Source organism: Choloepus didactylus, chromosome 5 (genome assembly GCF_015220235.1).
Source record: "Choloepus didactylus isolate mChoDid1 chromosome 5, mChoDid1.pri, whole genome shotgun sequence".
NCBI lineage: Eukaryota > Metazoa > Chordata > Mammalia > Pilosa > Megalonychidae > Choloepus > Choloepus didactylus.
This window is the reverse complement of record NC_051311.1, coordinates 141,678,193-141,699,613: the sequence shown is the minus strand read 5'-3', so window position 1 is coordinate 141,699,613 and position 21,421 is coordinate 141,678,193. Positions and strand designations below refer to the sequence as shown.

At 39.3% G+C, this 21,421-nt stretch overlaps 1 protein-coding gene across 3 annotated transcripts in view; it reads left to right on the top strand.

Moving 5' to 3' along the window:
- PDE1C (phosphodiesterase 1C) overlaps positions 1–21,421 on the top strand; it is a 567,042-nt gene that overhangs the window by 440,060 nt on the left and 105,561 nt on the right. For all 3 annotated transcript variants that reach the window (XM_037837021.1, XM_037837022.1, XM_037837023.1), the window contains exons 4-7: positions 4,287–4,400; positions 12,916–13,098; positions 14,009–14,075; positions 19,129–19,245. In XM_037837021.1, coding sequence (XP_037692949.1) covers positions 4,287–4,400; positions 12,916–13,098; positions 14,009–14,075; positions 19,129–19,245 — 481 coding nt within the window. The remainder of the gene's footprint in view (positions 1–4,286; positions 4,401–12,915; positions 13,099–14,008; positions 14,076–19,128; positions 19,246–21,421) is intronic.

Genomic DNA, 21,421 nt, shown 5'->3' with positions numbered 1-21,421 from the left:
CCTTTTTTGTGAATTTATTTTGAATGCTTATGACATGAACTCCCATCAGTTACCCAGACCAAAAATCTTTTGGGGTTGTATTAAAAAGCTAAATTTTCAGCTTTCCCAAGATACAGGCTCTTGGGAACATTGGTCTTTTGGGCTAAATGCATTCACGGGGAAAAACATCCATACAAAATTAATTGGAAAACAAAAGAAGATCACTGAACCTTTCTGTCCCAGCTAATCTCCAGGTTTAATGAAAATACTTGACAATGTGGGTATGAAAGACCCTGGCTCTTTCCTGACATCCCTTTATAAGATAGATTCAGATCTAGGGAGAACCTATATTGTGATGGAAAATAGGGAAAGGTGCCTCTGTATTCCCAGAAAGTTTAAGCAATTTTTTTTTATCTTTGAGAGTAGTGGCTGCAAATTAGCAAAAACTCTTCTGCCCCAGAAATAACAATTTCACCCAGAGGCGGAAGGTGGGTAGAGGAGACAGGGGCAGGGTGTTCTACATGAGAAGGATAAAGGACTGGAGGAGCAGCCCACAGCTGAACGCTCTGCTAAAGCTCAACAAGATTTGAAAGAAGGAGCATCTGGAAATTCTTAGGGTTTGTGTGGCAGCCGCATAAAACAGAAAGCCAGTGGCCGTGCGGCAGGAGACAGCTGTAGCTTGTATCTGACATGGGTGCTAGTCCAAACGGGAGCTGGGTTTATGTAAAGTTAATCACCCTTTACCTTTTTAAAAAAATTTTCTTTGACTTTCTGTTGTCATGTTTCATTTCTTTTTAATTTCTTCCCTCTGTTTGTAAACTTCTTATTGCCTTATGATTTCAGCTTTCACCTTTGTTTCAGGGAATCTGTATTTTCCTGAATTCAAGTGAACACAAAGCATTTGCTACCCCCACACTTACTTCTGTTTCCGTTAGCGAATTGTTTTAAAAAGTGAGCCCTTCCTTTTCATTTTGAATGTGGTGTTCTCTGCCTCTAAAGAGTACTGAATCTTTTCATGGATATTGTTTCTGTTTAGTCGTCCTTGAATAAACAGAAGTGAATGCAGGCTGGTGTTTTCCCATAAGCAGAATGGGTGGGATGTCTTATGTTCCCCTCGCCATCTGCCGTGGTGTTGGTAGAAACTTCTGCTCATAAGCTAGAAAGACGGGGTGGAGGTAACTCTCTAGTACCTCTTCTGCAACCTAAACCAGGCACTTGATTGCTGTGTAATTTTTTCTCTGGGTTTGTTGAAGCCCCTGGGCTAGGGGTTTGCTTCCTGTTTACAGCTTTCTACTGCGGACAGGCTATCCACTGGATGCATAAAGGGGGCTGCATCCAATGTTGCCTGGCTCTCCTGGTCAGTGTATCAGGGAGAAACCCCACACTGCTGATTTTCTGCCAGTCCTGGCGCAAAGCCTGGGACTTCAGTGGCGCTCATTTTTCAGTGCTATTGATCTACTTCATCACTACTTCATTACTTCATTCCCTCAACACTGTGATTTCCCAGGAGTGGGAATTGTTAGTGGATATCAATCCACACTCCATATAATGTTCGTAATAATTTTAATTGGTTTTTAACTGATTAGTATTAGTTTTTATTTTGTGAAGTGACCAAGGAAGAGTTTAGACTACAAATAAGAGATTCTCCCAGGAAAAGGAGACGTGTCACGCTGGTCACTTTCATGTCATTTCTTTGTTCTTGCATTATATTTAGCCTACCACTTCTTTTATGAATCTTTTAAAATGCTTTATCTGTTTTGTAAAGGTTGGCTTAGTTAAATCTAGATCATGAACCCACAAGCCATTTAATGGGACACCTATGAATCCTACCCCCTTGGGAGATCACTGTTCCTAGAGTATGTCTTACTTTCTTTTTTTTCTTGGAAAAGCACATGAATGATACAATTTTTGAGCTGTTTATGTCTGAGAATATCTTTATTGGATTCACATGTACATGGAAACTCTAAAAAATATAGAAATCTCAAATTGCAACTTGTTACTATCAAACTCTGGTGGTGTGTTAAATTGCTTTCTGGTGTTAGGCATAGTAGAAGTCTATGCAAGCTTGAATTTTCATTAATTTGTAAGTAATCTGGGTTTTGTCCCCAAAGATTTTTGCAAGTTATTTTCTTTGTTCTTTGAATTCAAAAATCGTAACAACACATATGTTGTGACATGTGGATGTTTTCTCATCATTTTTTTTTTCTGGTTTCACTTGATCCCTTTTCATCTGTTTATATGGGTTTCTTTGGCCGAGGAAAACTTGTTTTTATTGTATTTTTGATTAAAGCTTGCTTGCTTTTTTTCTTATGGAAGCCCTCCTAGGGGTAGTTAGGATCTTCTGGTTCTTATTTCTATTTGTCTTATATTTTCTCTCATCACTTTTTTTCCTGCTTAGTCCTTTTCCCTTAGGTTTTGAGAATTGAGATGGGTCCTTTCAGAGATTCAGGTCAATCCCCAGTAAAATCTTTAAGCCCCAAAAGAAGGGAGGAGTAAAAAGTTTAAATGTACTCTCATTTTACTTTGCCAGTGCAGAGACCAAACAGCCTGAGGGTAGTTGGGCTCTTTGAGGTGAGAGTCAGAATTGGAGGTAGGCTTAGCCAGGAATGTGTGTTTGCTAAAGAGCTGCCTGTCCTTATTTGGGGCAGCAGTCAGGGCTAGCTGCTATGGTCTCCCCATTCTTTGGCAGGCTGGCTGTCCATGAGTGCAAGTGATTAGTAAGCCCTTGCGTGCCAGTTCCCTGTCCCGTGCTGCCTCAGAAACCCAGGACATTTCCTAGCACTGCTTATGGGTTCCCAGTGGCTGACCTTCACCACCAAATCTGCAGAGGCCTCTGCTAATTGCCTATGCATATTTCCCCTTTGCTTGCTGCAGACTCACAAGTCAGGTAGGGACTACCTTCAATCTAATCTCATCTGTACGTTACATCACTGAAATCCCTGGAAGTTTCTTTTTTATAGTTGATGCTCACGCCTGCTTTTAAAGGTTAATGCATGATTTTTCCTCATTCTCTTTTGTTGATCATTTTCATGTAGATTTGGAAGGGAGGAGTTCACATCTTGCAAGTTGACCTATTGTCTCCTATGAATGGAAGTCTAAGAATATTTTAAGGTGAAAAATATGGGTGCAGATTATATAAATCAGTGTGAAGTGGAGACTTGACAGTAATCTTAAGAATTCTGCTTAGATTTTTCTCCTTTGGTTACCTATGATGATCAAGGCCACTGAATAATAACAGTGACAATGGTTAGAGCAGGTACCTTTTTTAAAAACTACTGTGTGCCACATTGTCTATTTCAATTTAATTTCATCTTTATATTAACCTAGGGAATTTGGTGATTGGCTCTCCATTTTATAGATGAGTCTCAGAGAAGTTAAATGACTTACCTCATGTCTCGCAGCTGGTACATTGCGAAGCGGGAATCAAACTCAAGTTTGTCTTCAGAGTCTCTGTTTTTCTCATTGTTGCCTCTCAAACAACCCAAAGAGTTGTCCAATCTCCAAATCTTTGTGGTATGAAAAGTGTTCCCAGTTACTGGACTTTGATCATCTGTAGGCATTTTATTGCTCAGATATATACCAAGTCATTCTCTGTATGGATAACCTTCATGTACATAAGAGCAGAGCTTGTGTTTTTTTTTTCTCTTATACTGGCTGAAACTCTTGGCTAGCAATGGAGGGAGGCATGTTCTCAGCACCTTGGTTTATTACCCATAGTCTTTTTTGAAAAAAACTAGGATTTTTATTTTCTTAGTAGGGATTATTCCTGTAAAATGATTTATCTTCATCTATTCCTTATGCAACTTCTTCTGGATATTTTGGTGGGGCAAATCTCCTCGTCTGTCTTGTAACATGCTTCTGTTCCCTCTGCCCATTGCCAATCCCAGTGCCTTAAATGTAGCAGAATCTCAAGGGGAATTTAGTGATGTTGCTACTGGTGGGTGCTTTAGTATATCCAACTAGAACAAAAAAATTAAAGAGAAAACAAAATCATTGTAACCTAGGAACTTTTGAAAAGGTACAAGGTAGCTAGAGAGTGTTAGGCATTGTTGAAGCTTAGTTGATAAGAAAATTTTTGTTCTTGCTTCACAATGGCAAAAATGTATGGATTTCTTTCCTAATGTACTTCTTTGAAAAGTACTGGTCTGCCCCATGCTTATTTTCCTTTCAGATATATTGGAATAAATAAGAACATTAAATGACTGTAAAATGTCATTATAATTATAGCATTATTATTTGGGGTTTTTTTTGTTTGTTTGTTTGTTTGTTTTCTATTCTGACTGAAGCATATCTTTTTTTCCTCATAGGTTGCGGTCTTTGGTCAAACAATTAGAGAGAGGGGAGGCTTCAGTGGTAGATCTTAAGAAGAATTTGGAATATGCAGCCACAGTACTTGAATCTGTATATATTGATGAAACCAGGTAAGCTGAAAACAAGAGACGGTAAGTCCACTGCCAGTAAATTTTCTGTTAACTGGCTTTTCTGAAACTGTCCCCATGGCAGGTGGAGACATACTGGCCATAGAGCCTTAGTTTCCACAGACAAACTGGGTAGATTTGGACAAGTCACTTAGCCTCTGTGCTTCTTTAACTGTAAAAGGAGTTAATTAATAGAACTTGTCTTACACAGCCATTAAGACAATGAAGTGGGATAGTATAAGAGGAGAAAAATAAATTTTTAAAAATCCAGTAAGGAGGCGGGGCAAGATGGCAGACTGGTGAGCTGTATGTTTTAGTTACTCCTCCAGGAAAGTAGGTAAAAAGCCAGGAACTGCGTGGACTGGACACCACAGAGCAATCTGTCTTTGGGCATACTTCATACAACACTCATGAAAACGTGGAACTGCTGAGATCAGCGAAATCTGTAAGTTTTTGCAGCCAGGGGACCCGCGCCCCTCCCTGCCAGGCTCAGTCCCGGGGGAGGAGGGGCTGTCAGCTCCAGGAAGGAGAAGGGAGAATTGCAGTGGCTGCTCTTATCGGAAACTCATTCTACTGATTCAAACTCCAACCATAGATAGACTGAGGCCAGACACCAGAGACTCTGAGAGCAGCCAGCCCAGCAGAGAGGAGACGGGCATAGAAGGAAAACAACACGAGAAGCTCCAAAGTAAAAGCAGAGGATTTTTGGAGTTCTGGTGAACACAGAAAGGGGAAGGGCGGAGATCAGGCCTTGAGGCGCATATGCAAATCCCGAAGCAAGGCTGATCTCTCTGCCCTGTGCACCTTTCCTTAATGGCCCTGGTTGCTTTGTCTATTAGCATTTCAATAACCCATTAGATCTCTGAGGAGGGCCGGTTTTTTTTTTTTTTTTTTTTTTTTTAAATCCTTTTTGCTTTTTCTAAAACAATTACTCTAAGAAGCTCAATACAGAAAGCTTCAAAGAATTGAAATTTGGGCACGTCAAGTCAAGAGCAGAACTAAGAGAGCTCTGAGACAAAAGGCAATAATCCAGTGGCTGAGAAAATTCACTAAACAACACAACTTCCCAAGAAAAGGGGGGTGTCCGCTCACAGCCACCATCCTGGTGGACAGGAAACACTCCTGCCCATCGCCAGCCCCATAGCCCAGAGCTGCCCCAGACAACCCAGTGTGACGGAAGTGCTTCAAATAACAGGCACACACCACAAAACTGGGCGTGGACATTAGCCTTCCCTGCAACCTCAGCTGAATGTCCCAGAGCTGGGAAGGGGGAGCAGTGTGAATTAACAGAGCCCCATTCAGCCATCATTTGAGCAGACTGGGAGCCTCCCAACACAGCCCAGCAGCCCAGAACTGCCCTGGGGGGACGGCACTCACCTGTGACATAGCACAGTCATCCCTCAACAGAGGACCCGGGGTGCACAGCCTGGAAGAGGGGCCCACTTGCAAATCTCAGGAGCCATACGCCAATACCAAAGACTTGTGGGTCAGTGGCAGAGACAAACTGTGGCAGGACTGAACTGAAGGATTAGACTATTGCAGTAGCTTTAAAACTCTAGGATCATCAGGGAGATTTGATTGTTAGGGCCACCCCCCCTCCCCGACTGCCCAGAAACACGCCCCACATACAGGGCAGGCAACACCAACTACACACGCAAGCTTGGGACACCAATTGGGCCCCACAAGACTCACTCCCCCACTCACCAAAAAGGCTAAGCAGGGGAGATCTGGCTTGTGGAGAACAGGTGGCTCGTGGTCGCCACCTGCTGGTTAGTTAGAGAAAGTGTACTCCATGAAGCTGTAGATCTGATAAATTAGAGATAAGGACTTCAACTGGTCTACAAACCCTAAAAGAACCCTATCAAGGTCAGCAAATGCCACGAGGCCAAAAACAACAGAAAATTATAAAGCATATGAAAAAACCAGACGATATGGATAACCCAAGCCCAAGCACCCAAATCAAAAGACCAGAAGAGACACACCTAGAGCAGCTACTCAAAGAACTAAAGATGAACAATGAGACCCTAGTACGGGATATGAAGGAAATCAAGAAGACCCTAGAAGAGCATAAAGAAGACATTGCAAGACTAAATAAAAAAATGGATGATCTTATGGAAATTAAAGAAACTGTTGACCAAATTAAAAAGATTCTGGACACTCATAGTACAAGACTAGAGGAAGTTGAACAACGAATCAGTGACCTGGAAGATGACAGAATGGAAAATGAAAGCATAAAAGAAAGAATGGGGAAAAAAATTGAAAAACTCGAAATGGACCTCAGGGATATGATAGATAATATGAAACGTCCGAATATAAGACTCATTGGTGTCCCAGAAGGGGAAGAAAAGGGTAAAGGTCTAGGAAGAGTATTCAAAGAAATTGTTGGGGAAAACTTCCCAAATCTTCTAAACAACATAAATACACAAATCATAAATGCTCAGCGAACTCCAAATAGAATAAATCCAAAAAAACCCACTCCGAGACATATACTGATCACACTGTCAAACATAGAAGAGAAGGAGCAAGTTCTGAAAGCAGCAAGAGAAAAGCAATTCACCACATACAAAGGAAACAGCATAAGACTAAGTAGTGACTACTCAGCAGCCACCATGCAGGCGAGAAGGCAGTGGCACGATATATTTAAAATTCTGAGAGAGAGGAATTTCCAGCCAAGAATACTTTATCCAGCAAAGCTCTCCTTCAAATTTGAGGGAGAGCTTAAATTTTTCACAGACAAAGAAATGCTGAGAGAATTTGCTAACAAGAGACCTGCCCTACTGGAGATACTAAAGGGAGCCCTACAGACAGAGAAACAAAGACAGGACAGAGAGACTTGGAGAAAGGTTCAGTACTAAAGAGATTCGGTATGGGTACAATAAAGGATATTAATAGAGAGAGGGAAAAATATGGCAAACATAATCCAAAGGATAAGATGGCCGATTCAAGAAATGCCTTCACGGTTTTAACGTTGAATGTAAATGGATTAAACTCCCCAATTAAAAGATATAGATTCGCAGAATGGATCAAAAAAAATGAACCATCAATATGTTGCATACAAGAGACTCATCTTAGACACAGGGACACAAAGAAACTGAAAGTGAAAGGATGGAAAAAAATATTTCATGCAAGCTACAGCCAAAAGAAAGCAGGTGTAGCAATATTAATCTCAGATAAAATAGACTTCAAATGCAGGGATGTTTTGAGAGACAAAGAAGGCCACTACATACTAATAAAAGGGGCAATTCAGCAAGAAGAAATAACAATCGTAAATGTCTATGCACCCAATCAAGGTGCCACAAAATACATGAGAGAAACATTGGCAAAACTAAAGGAAGCAATTGATGTTTCCACAATAATTGTGGGAGACTTCAACACATCACTCTCTCCTATAGATAGATCAACCAGACAGAAGACCAATAAGGAAATTGAAAACCTAAACAATCTGATAAATGAATTAGATTTAACAGACATCTACAGGACATTACATCCCAAATCACCAGGATACACATACTTTTCTAGTGCTCACGGAACTTTCTCCAGAATAGATCATATGCTGGGACATAAAACAAGCCTCAATAAATTTAAAAAGATTGAAATTATTCAAAGCACATTCTCTGACCACAATGGAATACAATTAGAAGTCAATAACCATCAGAGACTTAGAAAATTCACAAATACCTGGAGGTTAAACAACACACTCCTAAACAATCAGTGGGTTAAAGAAGAAATAGCAAGAGAAATTGCTAAATATATAGAGACGAATGAAAATGAGAACACAACATACCAAAACCTATGGGATGCAGCAAAAGCAGTGCTAAGGGGGAAATTTATAGCACTAAACGCATATATTAAAAAGGAAGAAAGAGCCAAAATCAAAGAACTAATGGATCAACTGAAGAAGCTAGAAAATGAACAGCAAACCAATCCTAAACCAAGTACAAGAAAAGAAATAACAAGGATTAAAGCAGAAATAAATGACATAGAGAACAAAAAAACAATAGAAAGGATAAATATCACCAAAAGTTGGTTCTTTGAGAAGATCAACAAGATTGACAAGCCCCTAGCTAGACTGACAAAATCAAAAAGAGAGAAGACCCATATAAACAAAATAATGAATGAAAAAGGTGACATAACTGCAGATCCTGAAGAAATTAAAAAAATTATAAGAGGATATTATGAACAACTGTATGGCAACAAACTGGATAATGTAGAAGAAATGGACAATTTCCTGGAAACATATGAACCACCTAGACTGACCAGAGAAGAAATAGAAGACCTCAACCAACCCATCACAAGCAAAGAGATCCAATCAGTCATCAAAAATCTTCCCACAAATAAATGCCCAGGGCCAGATGGCTTCACAGGGGAATTCTACCAAACTTTCCAGAAAGAACTGACACCAATCTTACTCAAACTCTTTCAAAACATTGAAAAAAATGGAACACTACCTAACTCATTTTATGAAGCTAACATCAATCTAATACCAAAACCAGGCAAAGATGCTACAAAAAAGGAAAACTACCGGCCAATTTCCCTAATGAATATAGATGCAAAAATCCTCAACAAAATACTTGCAAATCGAATCCAAAGACACATTAAAAAAATCATACACCATGACCAAGTGGGGTTCATTCCAGGCATGCAAGGCTGGTTCAACATAAGAAAAACAATCAATGTATTACAACACATTAAAAACTCGAAAGGGAAAAATCAATTGATCATCTCAATAGATGCTGAAAAAGCATTTGACAAAATCCAACATCCGTTTTGATAAAAACACTTCAAAAGGTAGGAATTGAAGGAAACTTCCTCAACATGATAAAGAGCATATATGAAAAACCCACAGCCAGCATAGTACTCAATGGTGAGAGACTGAAAGCCTTCCCTCTAAGATCAGGAACAAGACAAGGATGCCCGCTGTCACCACTGTTATTCAACATTGTGCTGGAAGTGCTAGCCAGGGCAATCCGGCAAGACAAAGAAATAAAAGGCATCCAAATTGGAAAAGAAGAAGTAAAACTGTCATTGTTTGCAGATGATATGATCTTATATCTAGAAAACCCTGAGAAATCGACGATACACCTACTAGAGCTAATAAACAAATTTAGCAAAGTAGCGGGATACAAGATTAATGCACATAAGTCAGTAATGTTTCTATATGCTAGAAATGAACAAACTGAAGAGACACTCAAGAAAAAGATACCATTTTCAATAGCAACTAAAAAAATCAAGTACCTAGGAATAAACTTAACCAAAGATGTAAAAGACCTATACAAAGAAAACTACATAACTCTACTAAAAGAAATAGAAGGGGACCTTAAAAGATGGAAAAATATTCCATGTTCATGGATAGGAAGGCTAAATGTCATTAAGATGTCAATTCTACCCAAACTCATCTACAGATTCAATGCAATCCCAATCAAAATTCCAACAACCTACTTTGCAGACTTGGAAAAGCTAGTTATCAAATTTATTTGGAAAGGGAAGATGCCTCGAATTGCTAAAGACACTCTAAAAAAGAAAAACGAAGTGGGAGGACTTACACTCCCTGACTTTGAAGCTTATTATAAAGCCACAGTTGCCAAAACAGCATGGTACTGGCACAAAGATAGACATATAGATCAATGGAATCGAATTGAGAACTCAGAGATAGACCCTCAGATCTATGGCCGACTGATCTTTGATAAGGCCCCCAAAGTCACCGAACTGAGCCATAATGGTCTTTTCAACAAATGGGGCTGGGAGAGTTGGATATCCATATCCAAAAGAATGAAAGAGGACCCCTACCTCACCCCCTACACAAAAATTAACTCAAAATGGATCAAAGATCTCAATATAAAAGAAAGTACCATAAAACTCCTAGAAGATAATGTAGGAAAACATCTTCAAGACCTTGTATTAGGAGGCCACTTCCTAGACTTTACACCCAAAGCACAAGCAACAAAAGAGAAAATAGATAAATGGGAACTCCTCAAGCTTAGAAGTTTCTGCACCTCAAAGGAATTTCTCAAAAAGGTAAAGAGGCAGCCAACTCAATGGGAAAAAATTTTTGGAAACCATGTATCTGACAAAAGACTGATATCTTGCATATACAAAGAAATCCTACAACTCAATGACAATAGTACAGACAGCCCAATTATAAGATGGGCAAAAGATATGAAAAGACAGTTCTCTGAAGAGGAAATACAAATGGCCAAGAAACACATGAAAAAATGTTCAGCTTCACTAGCTATTAGAGAGATGCAAATTAAGACCACAATGAGATACCATCTAACACCGGTTAGAATGGCTGCCATTAAACAAACAGGAAACTACAAATGCTGGAGGGGATGTGGAGAAATTGGAACTCTTATTCATTGTTGGTGGGACTGTATAATGGTTCAGCCACTCTGGAAGTCAGTCTGGCAGTTCCTTAGAAAACTAGATATAGAGCTACCATTCGATCCAGCGATTGCACTCCTCGGTATATACCCGGAAGATCGGAAAGCAGTGACACGAACAGATAACTGCACGCCAATGTTCATAGCAGCATTATTCACAATTGCCAAGAGATGGAAACAACCCAAATGTCCTTCAACAGATGAGTGGATAAATAAAATGTGGTATATACACACGATGGAATACTACGCGGCAGTAAGAAGGAACGATCTGGTGAAACATATGACAACATGGATGAACCTTGAAGACATAATGCTGAGCGAAATAAGCCAGGCACAAAAAGAGAAATATTATATGCTACCACTAATGTGAACTTTGAAAAATGTAAAACAAATGGTTTATAATGTAGAATGTAGGGGAACTAGCAGTAGAGAGCAATTAAGGAAGGGGGAACAATAATCCAAGAAGAACAGATAAGCTATTTAACGTTCTGGGGATGCCCAGAAATGACTATGGTCTGTTAATTTCTGATGGATGTAGTAGGAACAAGTTCACTGAAATGTTGCTATATTATGTAACTTTCTTGGGGTAAAGTAGGAACATGCTGGAAGTTAAGCAGTTATCTTAGGTTAGTTGTCTTTTTCTTACTCCCTTGCTATGGTCTCTTTGAAATGTTCTTTTATTGTATGTTTGTTTTCTTTTTAACTTTTTTTTTCATACAGGTGATTTGAAAAAAGAAGGGAAAGTTAAAAAAAAAAAAAAAAAAAAAAAAAAAAAAAAAAACCAGTAAGATTTTTATCAAAGGAAGGGTTCCACTATTATCACATATTGTTAGCCTCTATCTAAAAACTATATACAAGTTTTTATTCACAATATCCACAAGTAAACAGCAACTTCTGAAGTGATTAAGAAGCATTTGTTCTCTTAAGCATATCCAGTATTTTCCTTCAGTCTTTTGTATGTTATTGATATTTGTAGCAGAAGGTTTCCCTTACCATATCCAAAAGTTTTAAAGCAGTTCCAGTGCCTAAGCATTTAAAAGTAACAGAATTGGTTTTCTTTTGAAAAATGTTGAAATGGTGAATGTGAAAAGCTTTTTTTCCTAATTCAGATAGATTTGGAAAAAAACTGTATTTGTGATATTTTACTTTTCTTTGCCAAATTGCAATCTGAAAGTATTTCACCTTAATCTATGGATTGTATGGTTTATTTTTTATTGACAGACATGCATGGCTCCTAATTTAAGGAAAGTTAATATATATTTTTTCTAATATTAAGTTCTGCCTCCTTCCCCCATTGATGTGTCTAAAAGAAAAACAAAATCAAACCTTATATTGACATTTGCTTCTGCTGCTTGTTTTTAGTAGGGCTTAATGTAAGTATAAAATATGATTTTCAGCTTTATTATAAACTATTATTATTTAATTATGTTCCTTTCTAGTGGGCTGCCCTATGAACAAAATTGAAAAATCAGCTAATCACAGCTGTCAGATGATTTAAACCACTGTGCTCAAATAAAGAAGTGCATTATTTTGGAAATTTTGCTTGAATTTAAACATTCAAATTTCTGTTACATCCTATCAAATGGGAAAGAATATCAGTTGACATCACTTAGGATCAATACTGCAGAAGACAGTTGCTGTAGTTTGGTTAATTTTTTGCAAAGTCTTGAAATGCAAACACCCCCCTTCCTAAACACACTTTTTATTTGGGGAAAACAGTGCCACAAGGTCCATCTGTGAAATAATTCATTGACTGGCAACCAGGCCCCTTTCTGTGAATGCATTTTTGAATGGTAGGCTTATATTCAACTCAAATTCCATAGACCTTCTAGGAATAAATATACTGGGTGCTCCTGAGTGCAATGGATCTGAGACCCACGAAGCCTGAGATGGGGGATATCTGACTCTGCCTGACCCCTTTATTCCTTTGCCCAGGCTGGTAGAGAGAACCATCTAAAACACAATTGGCAAGCATCCACAAGCCTTACCACAAAGGTGCTGTGTCTTTTGTGGCCAACTTAATTGAGTTTCTTTGCACCTGTGTATGCAGGCAGGGTGGCGAGAAGGAGCAGTTGCTTTGAACAGAGTGCTCCAACTTCAAGTTTAATCTCAGTGTCTTGTTTATGTATCTTGTACAGGCGACTCCTGGATACTGAGGATGAGCTGAGTGACATCCAGTCTGATGCTGTGCCTTCTGAGGTCCGAGACTGGCTGGCCTCCACCTTCACACGGCAGATGGGGATGATGCTCAGAAGGAGTGAGGAGAAACCGCGGTTCAAGACCATCGTCCATGCAGTGCAGGCTGGGATATTTGTGGAGAGGTAAAGATGGCCATCACACCACGACCAAAGCCACAACAGAACACTGATTTCAATAACTTGAAGCTTTGTTTCAATGCAGTTTTGGTTCCTTAGTAAATACTGAGAATTCAAGAACATAGTCTTGAGTAAGAAATGGCAGACAAATATCTACTTTAACCTCTGTAGTCATTACAATAAGCTTTTTGCATTTGCTCAGAATTCTTTTTATTAATTAGAGAAGGTTTGGTTTGAGTTCAGTCCCTAATTTTTGAAGGACGGTCTAATCCATCGTCCTTTGTCATATGCAGATGCTGTCTACATTTGGAACAGGTCAGGGGTACTCTTAGATTGCTGACCTGGGGAAGACGGTTCATTCACAAGGGTTCGAGGACCCTGTGCCACTTTTCGTTTTGTTAGCCAGCTTGCTCTTTGAAAGTGAATTGTCTCCCTCCCTCCCTTCCTCAGAAACAGATTCCAGAAACTCAATCTTTCTAGAACCCCTATTGTGCAATTACAGATTTTAGGAATGCAATGTTGAGTTCAAAGTTCACCTGGCACATTTTTCTTTCTTGTTTTCAACAGCTCTAAAGCACGTGCTCTTCTAAATGGGTTGTCCATGGGAGTTTTCAGTCATAATTCATATCTAGCAGAAGAGGTGACCATTTTAGTAATATAATTCCCAATTTTGGGCACAGAGATGTAATTTTTTTTTGCTTCCAATGGTTTATGTGTTTGGGGTTGCTTTAACACATTTTGAATGTAACACTTAGGCCACTTGAGTGACTATGAAAAGGTAAAAGAGGAAATTTAAGTTTCTTTGAGTTGCCAGGGGGAAATTTTCTAATTAGTTTTCAATCCTTGGTTTAATTCTATGAGCTGTGAATCCTTCTTTTAAAATATCATGTTGCATTTCCCTCTCTGACTTTGCCAGAATGTACAGACGGACATCAAACATGGTTGGACTGAGCTACCCACCTGCTGTTATTGAAGCGTTAAAGGTAAAACCAATGGAGGCGTTGTCAAATGTATTTGGTGCCCTATAAAAAGTACAGTGCAATTTGTTGTTAGAGAACAAAAATCTTTCATTTACAGTTCTTTTCCCAGTCATTCCTGACTTTTTATTTCATTGTTTTTTTGTTTCTATCTAACAGTATAACTATCTTTTCAGACTTCTTCCTAATAATTTTTTCTTTTAAAATCAGACTCTTCTGGTTGCATTTCTTTCTATGCCCCTTGTGCAGTTTAGGTTTTGCAGAGTGATCTGGCTTCATGAGACCTGGTCTGACTTTGGCCATAGGGAATCAAATTTGTTCTGGCTATAAATATTCAACATTAAAGGGATCTTTGGTGATGATATAGTACCAATATCCAAACACTCGCTCTAAGTCCATTTCATAACTGAAGAAACAAACACTCAGTGAGATTTTAAAGGCACTGTTTGCTAGACAGAACTAAATCTCATACTAGATTCTCAAGACATCATAAGCTCTCAGTAACATTTTATTGCATGATAAAGGCCTCCAGAGCCTTGTCTTCTCCATATATCCTATTTTCCCAAGACTCTCACTGAGCCAAAATTTTCCATGAGTAGTCCTGCAAATGTCTGTGTTTAAATGGGCTAAATCCTGCAGAATTACTCCCAATTAGAAACGCACTTGGGATTGTATAGTGTATTTCTAAAAGCTCCAAAGTAGATGTATTCTGGGTGTGTGCTGGGTCAGACCCGCTGGTCCCAGGCTATTCCAGCTGTGCCTAACCTGATTTGGCTTTGGGATCCGATGGTGGGACTGAGCTAAGGCCCAAGATCACTGGGCTGGTTGACATTGCCTGGTGTCCACACATGTAATGCGGTCCACAGGCTTGGAGACATCACAACGTTCTGACCTTCATAAAGCCATTGTTATTACCTGATGATAATTCTAGAAGGTAAGTTAAATTACCTACTCATTGAGTCGGTGGTGGGAGGGTTTCTTGGTTAATTCAATGTCAGGAAAGAGCTCATTAGGACCATTTGATTATATATTCATAATCCTGTCTCCAATCTCTGAGACATTCACTAGCTGAGTTTGTGAGTCCTTATATGCACAAATTCTCATTTCTCTATTTCCTATCTCTATATTTTTTGTTTCTTCTTATGTTAACTTGCATGTTTTCGCATTCCTCCTTAAGCCCCGTGGTAATGCCCAATACACCAGTATAATTTATAGCATTTCCTATTTAATCAGTGAAGTCACTTTATGAGATCTGATGTTGCATAACACCTGGTATGAAGTCCCATTGATTTTTCATAATCGAATCTGAAAGAGTCATTGAAAGTCTTAGGAACATTAAAAGCATCTGCTACCTTTAATTTCTTCCCTTATCGTGAGCATAAATATACAGGTGGGTATACATATGCCAAGAAATTTATGAAAATGTTTCTTCCCAGTTGAAGCATCCTGTTTCTACAGAATATTGTGGAACAACCTGAGATGTGCTTGACTTGTTATTTTATGCTTGGGGAAAAGCAGTCACAGATGCACAAGTTGTCTTTCTGAGGGAGGATTATTTAGATGGGGAATAAGTACTAACTCTCTACATTGTTACCCTTCTCCATATGTATAACTGATAACAAGCAGGAAGGCTAAAGCTGCTGTTTCTTTTGCCCCATCCCCTATTTCCTGGGGAAGTTCAAAATCTTTTTACAATTGAATATTTTACCACCTCCCCAGACTCTGGTTTTATTAGCAGTGAATTGGAGGGGAGTGGGAGAAATTACAAAGATTTTTTTTTTGTTGTTCTTTTTTATGAAGTTCCTATTAGAAAAAAGGTTATTTACACTTTACTGCCAGCGGTTTTTATGGCATCACTACTGTTTTCTTCAATCGCAGAAAATTTCCCCAAAGACTGAGAGAATACAGTTCAATAAAATAAACATGATACTACTGTCAGATTAATCTTTGTGATTAATGAAAAGAACGTGGCATAAAATGGCATAAGATAATAAATAATCTTGACCAATCTCCCAATTTGAAATATGCTGCATTTTTGCTTTTTCTTGCATTCAATATATATTACCTTCTAACTTGGGGTGTTTTATCTATCTCTTGTCATCTGGGGTGGAGTTTTTGGAAATGTAGAAATGTACTGTTCTTTAGGAGGACATCTGTTGTGTGACTCAGGAAGACACACCTTGGAGTGACTCCAAGTTTAAAGTGGAAGGAAAGGAACTGAGGAGCTTCAGGTTTCCTTTACGTTATACTGCTAGGAAGTCCACGCAGTTTCTCTATGAGAAGAGTCCTTGGGCAAAGTTTGGCAAAAGAAGAAGAATGGTTTAAGACAGTGTTCCGGTTTGCTAATGCTGCCCTTATGCAAAATGCCAGAAATAGATTGGCTTTTATAAAGGGGGTTTATTTGGTTACAAAGTTTCAGTCCTGAGGCCATAAAAGTGTCCAAGCTAAGGCATCAACAATAGGGTATCTTCACGGAATAATGGCCTATGGCATCTAGAAAATCTCTGTCAGCTGGGAAGGCATGTGGCTGGTGTCTGCTCTGGGGTGCTGGTTTCAAAATGGCTTTCTCCCCAGATGTTTCTCTCTAAGCATCTGGGGGTGTTCTCAGTTTCTCCCAGACAAACTGTGGGCTAGCAAAAGTCTGCTTTTAATGGCTGTCTCCAAAATATCTCTCTCAGCTGCAGCAGTCTGGGCCTGTGATGGCTCTTTTTAAAGAACTCCAGTAAACGAATCAAGACCCATGCTGAATGGGTAGGGCCACATCTCCATGGAAATAATCTAATCAAAAGTATCACCTACAGTTGGGTGGGTCACAGCTCCATGGAAACAACCTAATCCAAATATCCCACAAGATTGAATTAAAAGGTCATGGCTTTGTGGGGGACATAATATATCCAAACCTGCACAGGCAGTTAAACTGGATATGAATTAAAATACAGATTCCAGAACCCACTGCCAGGATTCTGGTTTTGTAGATTTTCAGAGTCCCCTACCCTAGAATCTGCATTTTTTACTGAGCACCCCAAGTGGTTCTGAGGAACATTAAAATTTGAGAATCACAGCCAAGACATCCCTAAAAGGAGGGATCAGAGAGGCAAAGGACATCCATGTCACTGTCCCTATTTACTCATCCTCCCTTTTCTCTAAGGCTTACAGTTCAGAATCAATCTTTGCTTTTTATTGTAATAATCCAGTGACAGAGACTTTTTCTCCTTTTTATTCATTCTGGGGACTAATACTTAAAATGTTCAGACATGATGAAATATTTTCCAAACTACTAAGTTGTCAGTGGACCTTTCCTTAGAACTAATGGCCAGGCAGTGGATATGACTCATGATAATCCCAATTCACCATGAGCTAGGTGAAGTTTTAAGTCTTAGGTTGATCTTAAAGGACCCCACTATTTATGGCCTGGGTCCAAGAGGGATATTTAGGGGTTGAGGCCTGGGTCACAACATATATTCATTGAGTTTACAATTGTCAGCTGTCGACAGTGAGACCAGTGGGGTGTCAGTGGGATTATTATGAAGTTCTGCCACGCTTAATTCACTCTGACTCATTTAATCTTTCTGAGGTTGTCATCTGTACAATTGGGGAAAGTAATGCCTATTTCTGGATGTGAAGTTTTGTGAATGTCTAAACACGTTGCCCAGAAAGCATGCTCCATACTTGTAGATATTTTTCTTTAGTTAAAATAGTGGAGGGAAATTATTGAAACTGAGGTGAAGTCATCACAAATTGCAAATTGAATGAATTCAATAGAAACCCTTTGAAAGAGTTTGTTTTCTCTGGGTATGATTTAGCTTTCCTGTGCCCTGACTTTCCTGTGCCTTGCTGTCCCCTGGGTGGATTTGACAGTTGGGATGTCTGGACAGGGACAGGGCTGTGATGGATGGATCATGTTGGGAGGCAGTGGGGGCTGGGACAAGAGCCACTCGGCCAGGTGCTCCTGAAATCCAGGGTCTCTGTGGGGAACCATCTGAGCCTTGCCTGCAGTCAGTTTGGGCTCACACGTGTTCTCACGGTCATGCTCAAGCCCTCAGATACTCAAGTCAAGAAGTTTTCTTTACTGACAGAAAGTGAGACTCTTGACATGATGAGTAAACAAGTAACTGTTGCTTAGACACGTTGTTGTTTACTGTATTCAAAAAAGCTCATTATGGTAGGTCAAAAGCCCATCAGACAATGTGCACACATATTTTGGAGCAGCTATTTATGGACAAAGAAGGCTTTGGAGTTCAAGAACTGTGTTTGAGGAGTGTATTCAGCTTAGCTTTTAGTTTTACTTTTTTCAATCACGTGATTTACCGATTTGAGGCCTAGATCTCCAGATTAATGACTCCAGAACTGGTAGCATTTTTCTGTCCTGTGAAACGAATACTTTCTGCTCAGGGTTATCTTGGTTTCAGCTCAGCATTTTAGATTGAAGTGACTCATTATTTTGTATTTGATATCACACATGTTTTTGGACATTTATACATGAGTCAACCTTCTCAACCGTAGACTAAGAAGAAGCCAGTAGAGTGGCAAGGGGTTGGGGAGAGGTTTAGAGGTTGTTGTGGAGTTAATTAAAAATTTGAAATTAAGTAGTGATGGCTGAAGGGCATAATGGAAAGAGCCTGACTTAGGGTCAGTAAACTTTGTGTTTGCATTCAGGCCCTTCCTGTGTCCCTACTACTTGCTCACAGTTGATGTTAGGGAAATTAAGTAGCTTTTTGGTGCTCTCATCTGTAAAATGGGACTAATAATACTTACCACAGAAGGTGGTTTTCAGTACAAATTACATATTTATCACAGATCACAATGTCTAGCATACTGTAGATACACAATAAATTATGGCTATTGTTGTTAGTAATAATACCATTTTATTTAATTTTTTAACAGTAAATGCTGTGTTCAGCTACCAGGGTGGGAAAAGTTTGAGAGTGGAAAGGATTCTAGAGTCTTGGGCTATGAAATCCTGAGTAAGGGCTGCCCACCAGATCAAAAGTGGGGACCTGAGTGGTTCTGTGAGTGGCCGTGGACTGATGACGTCCTTTCTCCCTTCCCTGTCCTGCAGGATGTGGACCAGTGGTCCTTTGATGTCTTTTCCCTCAATGACGCCAGCGGGGATCATGCACTGAAATTCATTTTCTATGAATTACTCACACGCTACGACCTGATTAGCCGTTTCAAGGTCAGTAACTAGGACACAAGTCTCCTTTCTTCTCAGGCACACTTTAAAAACACATTTAAACTAATAAGATAAATAAATAAACTCCACCCATTTGTTCTTCTTTGTATGATTCCTGGGCCAAGACCAAGAAAATCCTTTTACTACCAACAGAAAACTGCTCTGGATGACTTGAGAAGCATCCTTTGCACAGTGTCTGTGGCCAGACCCCTCAGTGGTGGAACCTTTGCATTACTCCTTTGCCTGGTGGGGCTAGTTGACAAGGGAGAGGCTGAAGAAGCCCCTTTAGAGCCCAGCCTTCCTAGAAGCACAATCCAAAGCCTGCTATAGCAGAGCTCCCCTGTGAGATCTGCTCACAGAGCTCATTTCAGCCTGATTTTCTACGCTGTCAACCACCACCATCACTGAGGCAGTCATGGAGACAGAATGTTCGTTTGCCATTGCTGCAGACTTTTTCCTGCCATTTGGCTCACGCAGACAAATGGTCTCGCTTATCATCTGTGACAGATCCTTGGTATTTCCCAGATATTCATGCTTCAAATTAATCCTTCAACTTTAAATAAAGAGCATGGATTATTTCCAGCGCTCAACCCCCTCAGCTTCCTAATGCCTGACTGTTGAGGTCAGACCAGGTTCTCCAGGGAACCTGTGTGTTTGTTCGCTGACATCTGTCTCTTTGGGTTTCTCTTCTCATGGACGAGCCTCTGAAATGTGCAGGTCTTTTTCTATGTAGCATATTGATGTCTCTGGACATCCACAGTCATTTATCAGTTTTCTGAGGACTGATTATTTGGGGATGTATTTCTTACAGTTTCTCAATTTGTTTTGCCTCAGAAATGTACTTGAGGCTCCAGTGGATGCTCAAGACCCTCTCCTCAGACAAAGCTCTCAGGCACATCCACACCCCTTTTACCTAACATTGTGGTGGCTTCAGTGGGTTCTGAAGAACAACACAAGGAACCCAGAATCACTGGATCGTCATTCTTAAACATGATAACAAATTAATTTCTGACCTCTAAAAAGCCATATTTAAATTTCTAAAAATACACAAATGATAACTATGGAAGAAGATGCCCGAGGGAGAACGTGTTATAGAATCTCAGCATTGCAATAGCATTTTCCCTTATTCTTTCTTACTCACTTAATCCTTGTCTCCTGAAACACATACCCTTTCCTCTTCTCCCAGCTATGTACTTGATCATTTACCCTAAACTTTGGATTTGGTCCAGAAAACTAACATGATGAATGTTTTCAGGATCCCTTTATTTGTACAAGCATTTGGCAATTTTTCTTCACTTTTTGGCACATAGAAAAGGAAGACTTATAGATAGTTAAGGCAGAAAAGCAATCAGGCTCATTGGAAATAATATTCTAGGTTACTGGTAGTTCCAAGCAAAGGTTCAAATCTTTTGTTTCTTGTGAAATAAATGAGCATATACTATGCCATGTATCTCATTTATTTGTGAAAAAGCAAGAAGTCTCCAGAGATTGAAGCTATAAAATCATTCCAAATCAAACACAAGCCACCACCAGCATCAGAGAAAATATTGACCTCTTGAAAATTATGCCCTCTAAAAAGAGTGATTGTATACACATAGAACACATGGGGAAAAAAACCTAAACAGACCTGTGATAAGTTATGTTATGCAGGGAAACAGGAACAGGCTGTGTTCTTAGGTTTATTACTTGGCAATTTATTATTGGTAACATGATCTGGAAAGTCTCATTCCACAGATATTGTGTTACAAATAGTGAATGATTCCACAAACAGGAACTAATTATTAGTGCTGCTTCAACATTCCCCAAATATTGATTACAGCATTGTTTGATGTCCAGTGTAGTTTCTCTTCCCCCTTAGGACTAGAAGAAAAAATATTTAAGGGTAGATGAGGATAAACAAATACAAAAAATTAGTACAGTCATCAATAACTTAATTTTCTACATATGCATCAAAAGTTATGCTTTTTATCTAAATAAAACTAAATATCTTTTCAGATGGCATTCCCCTTGGAGCCAAGGACAATTTCCAAAGCAGACTATTCCTAAACCAGAGACTTCCTGTCAAGCTTTTATATTATCTGATAATTTCTTCAGTGATTTTTATGAACTATGAGAAGTTATTTCTTCATTTGATATGTTATGCCTCCAGAATGGAACAGTCATAGTGCCTGAGACTTTT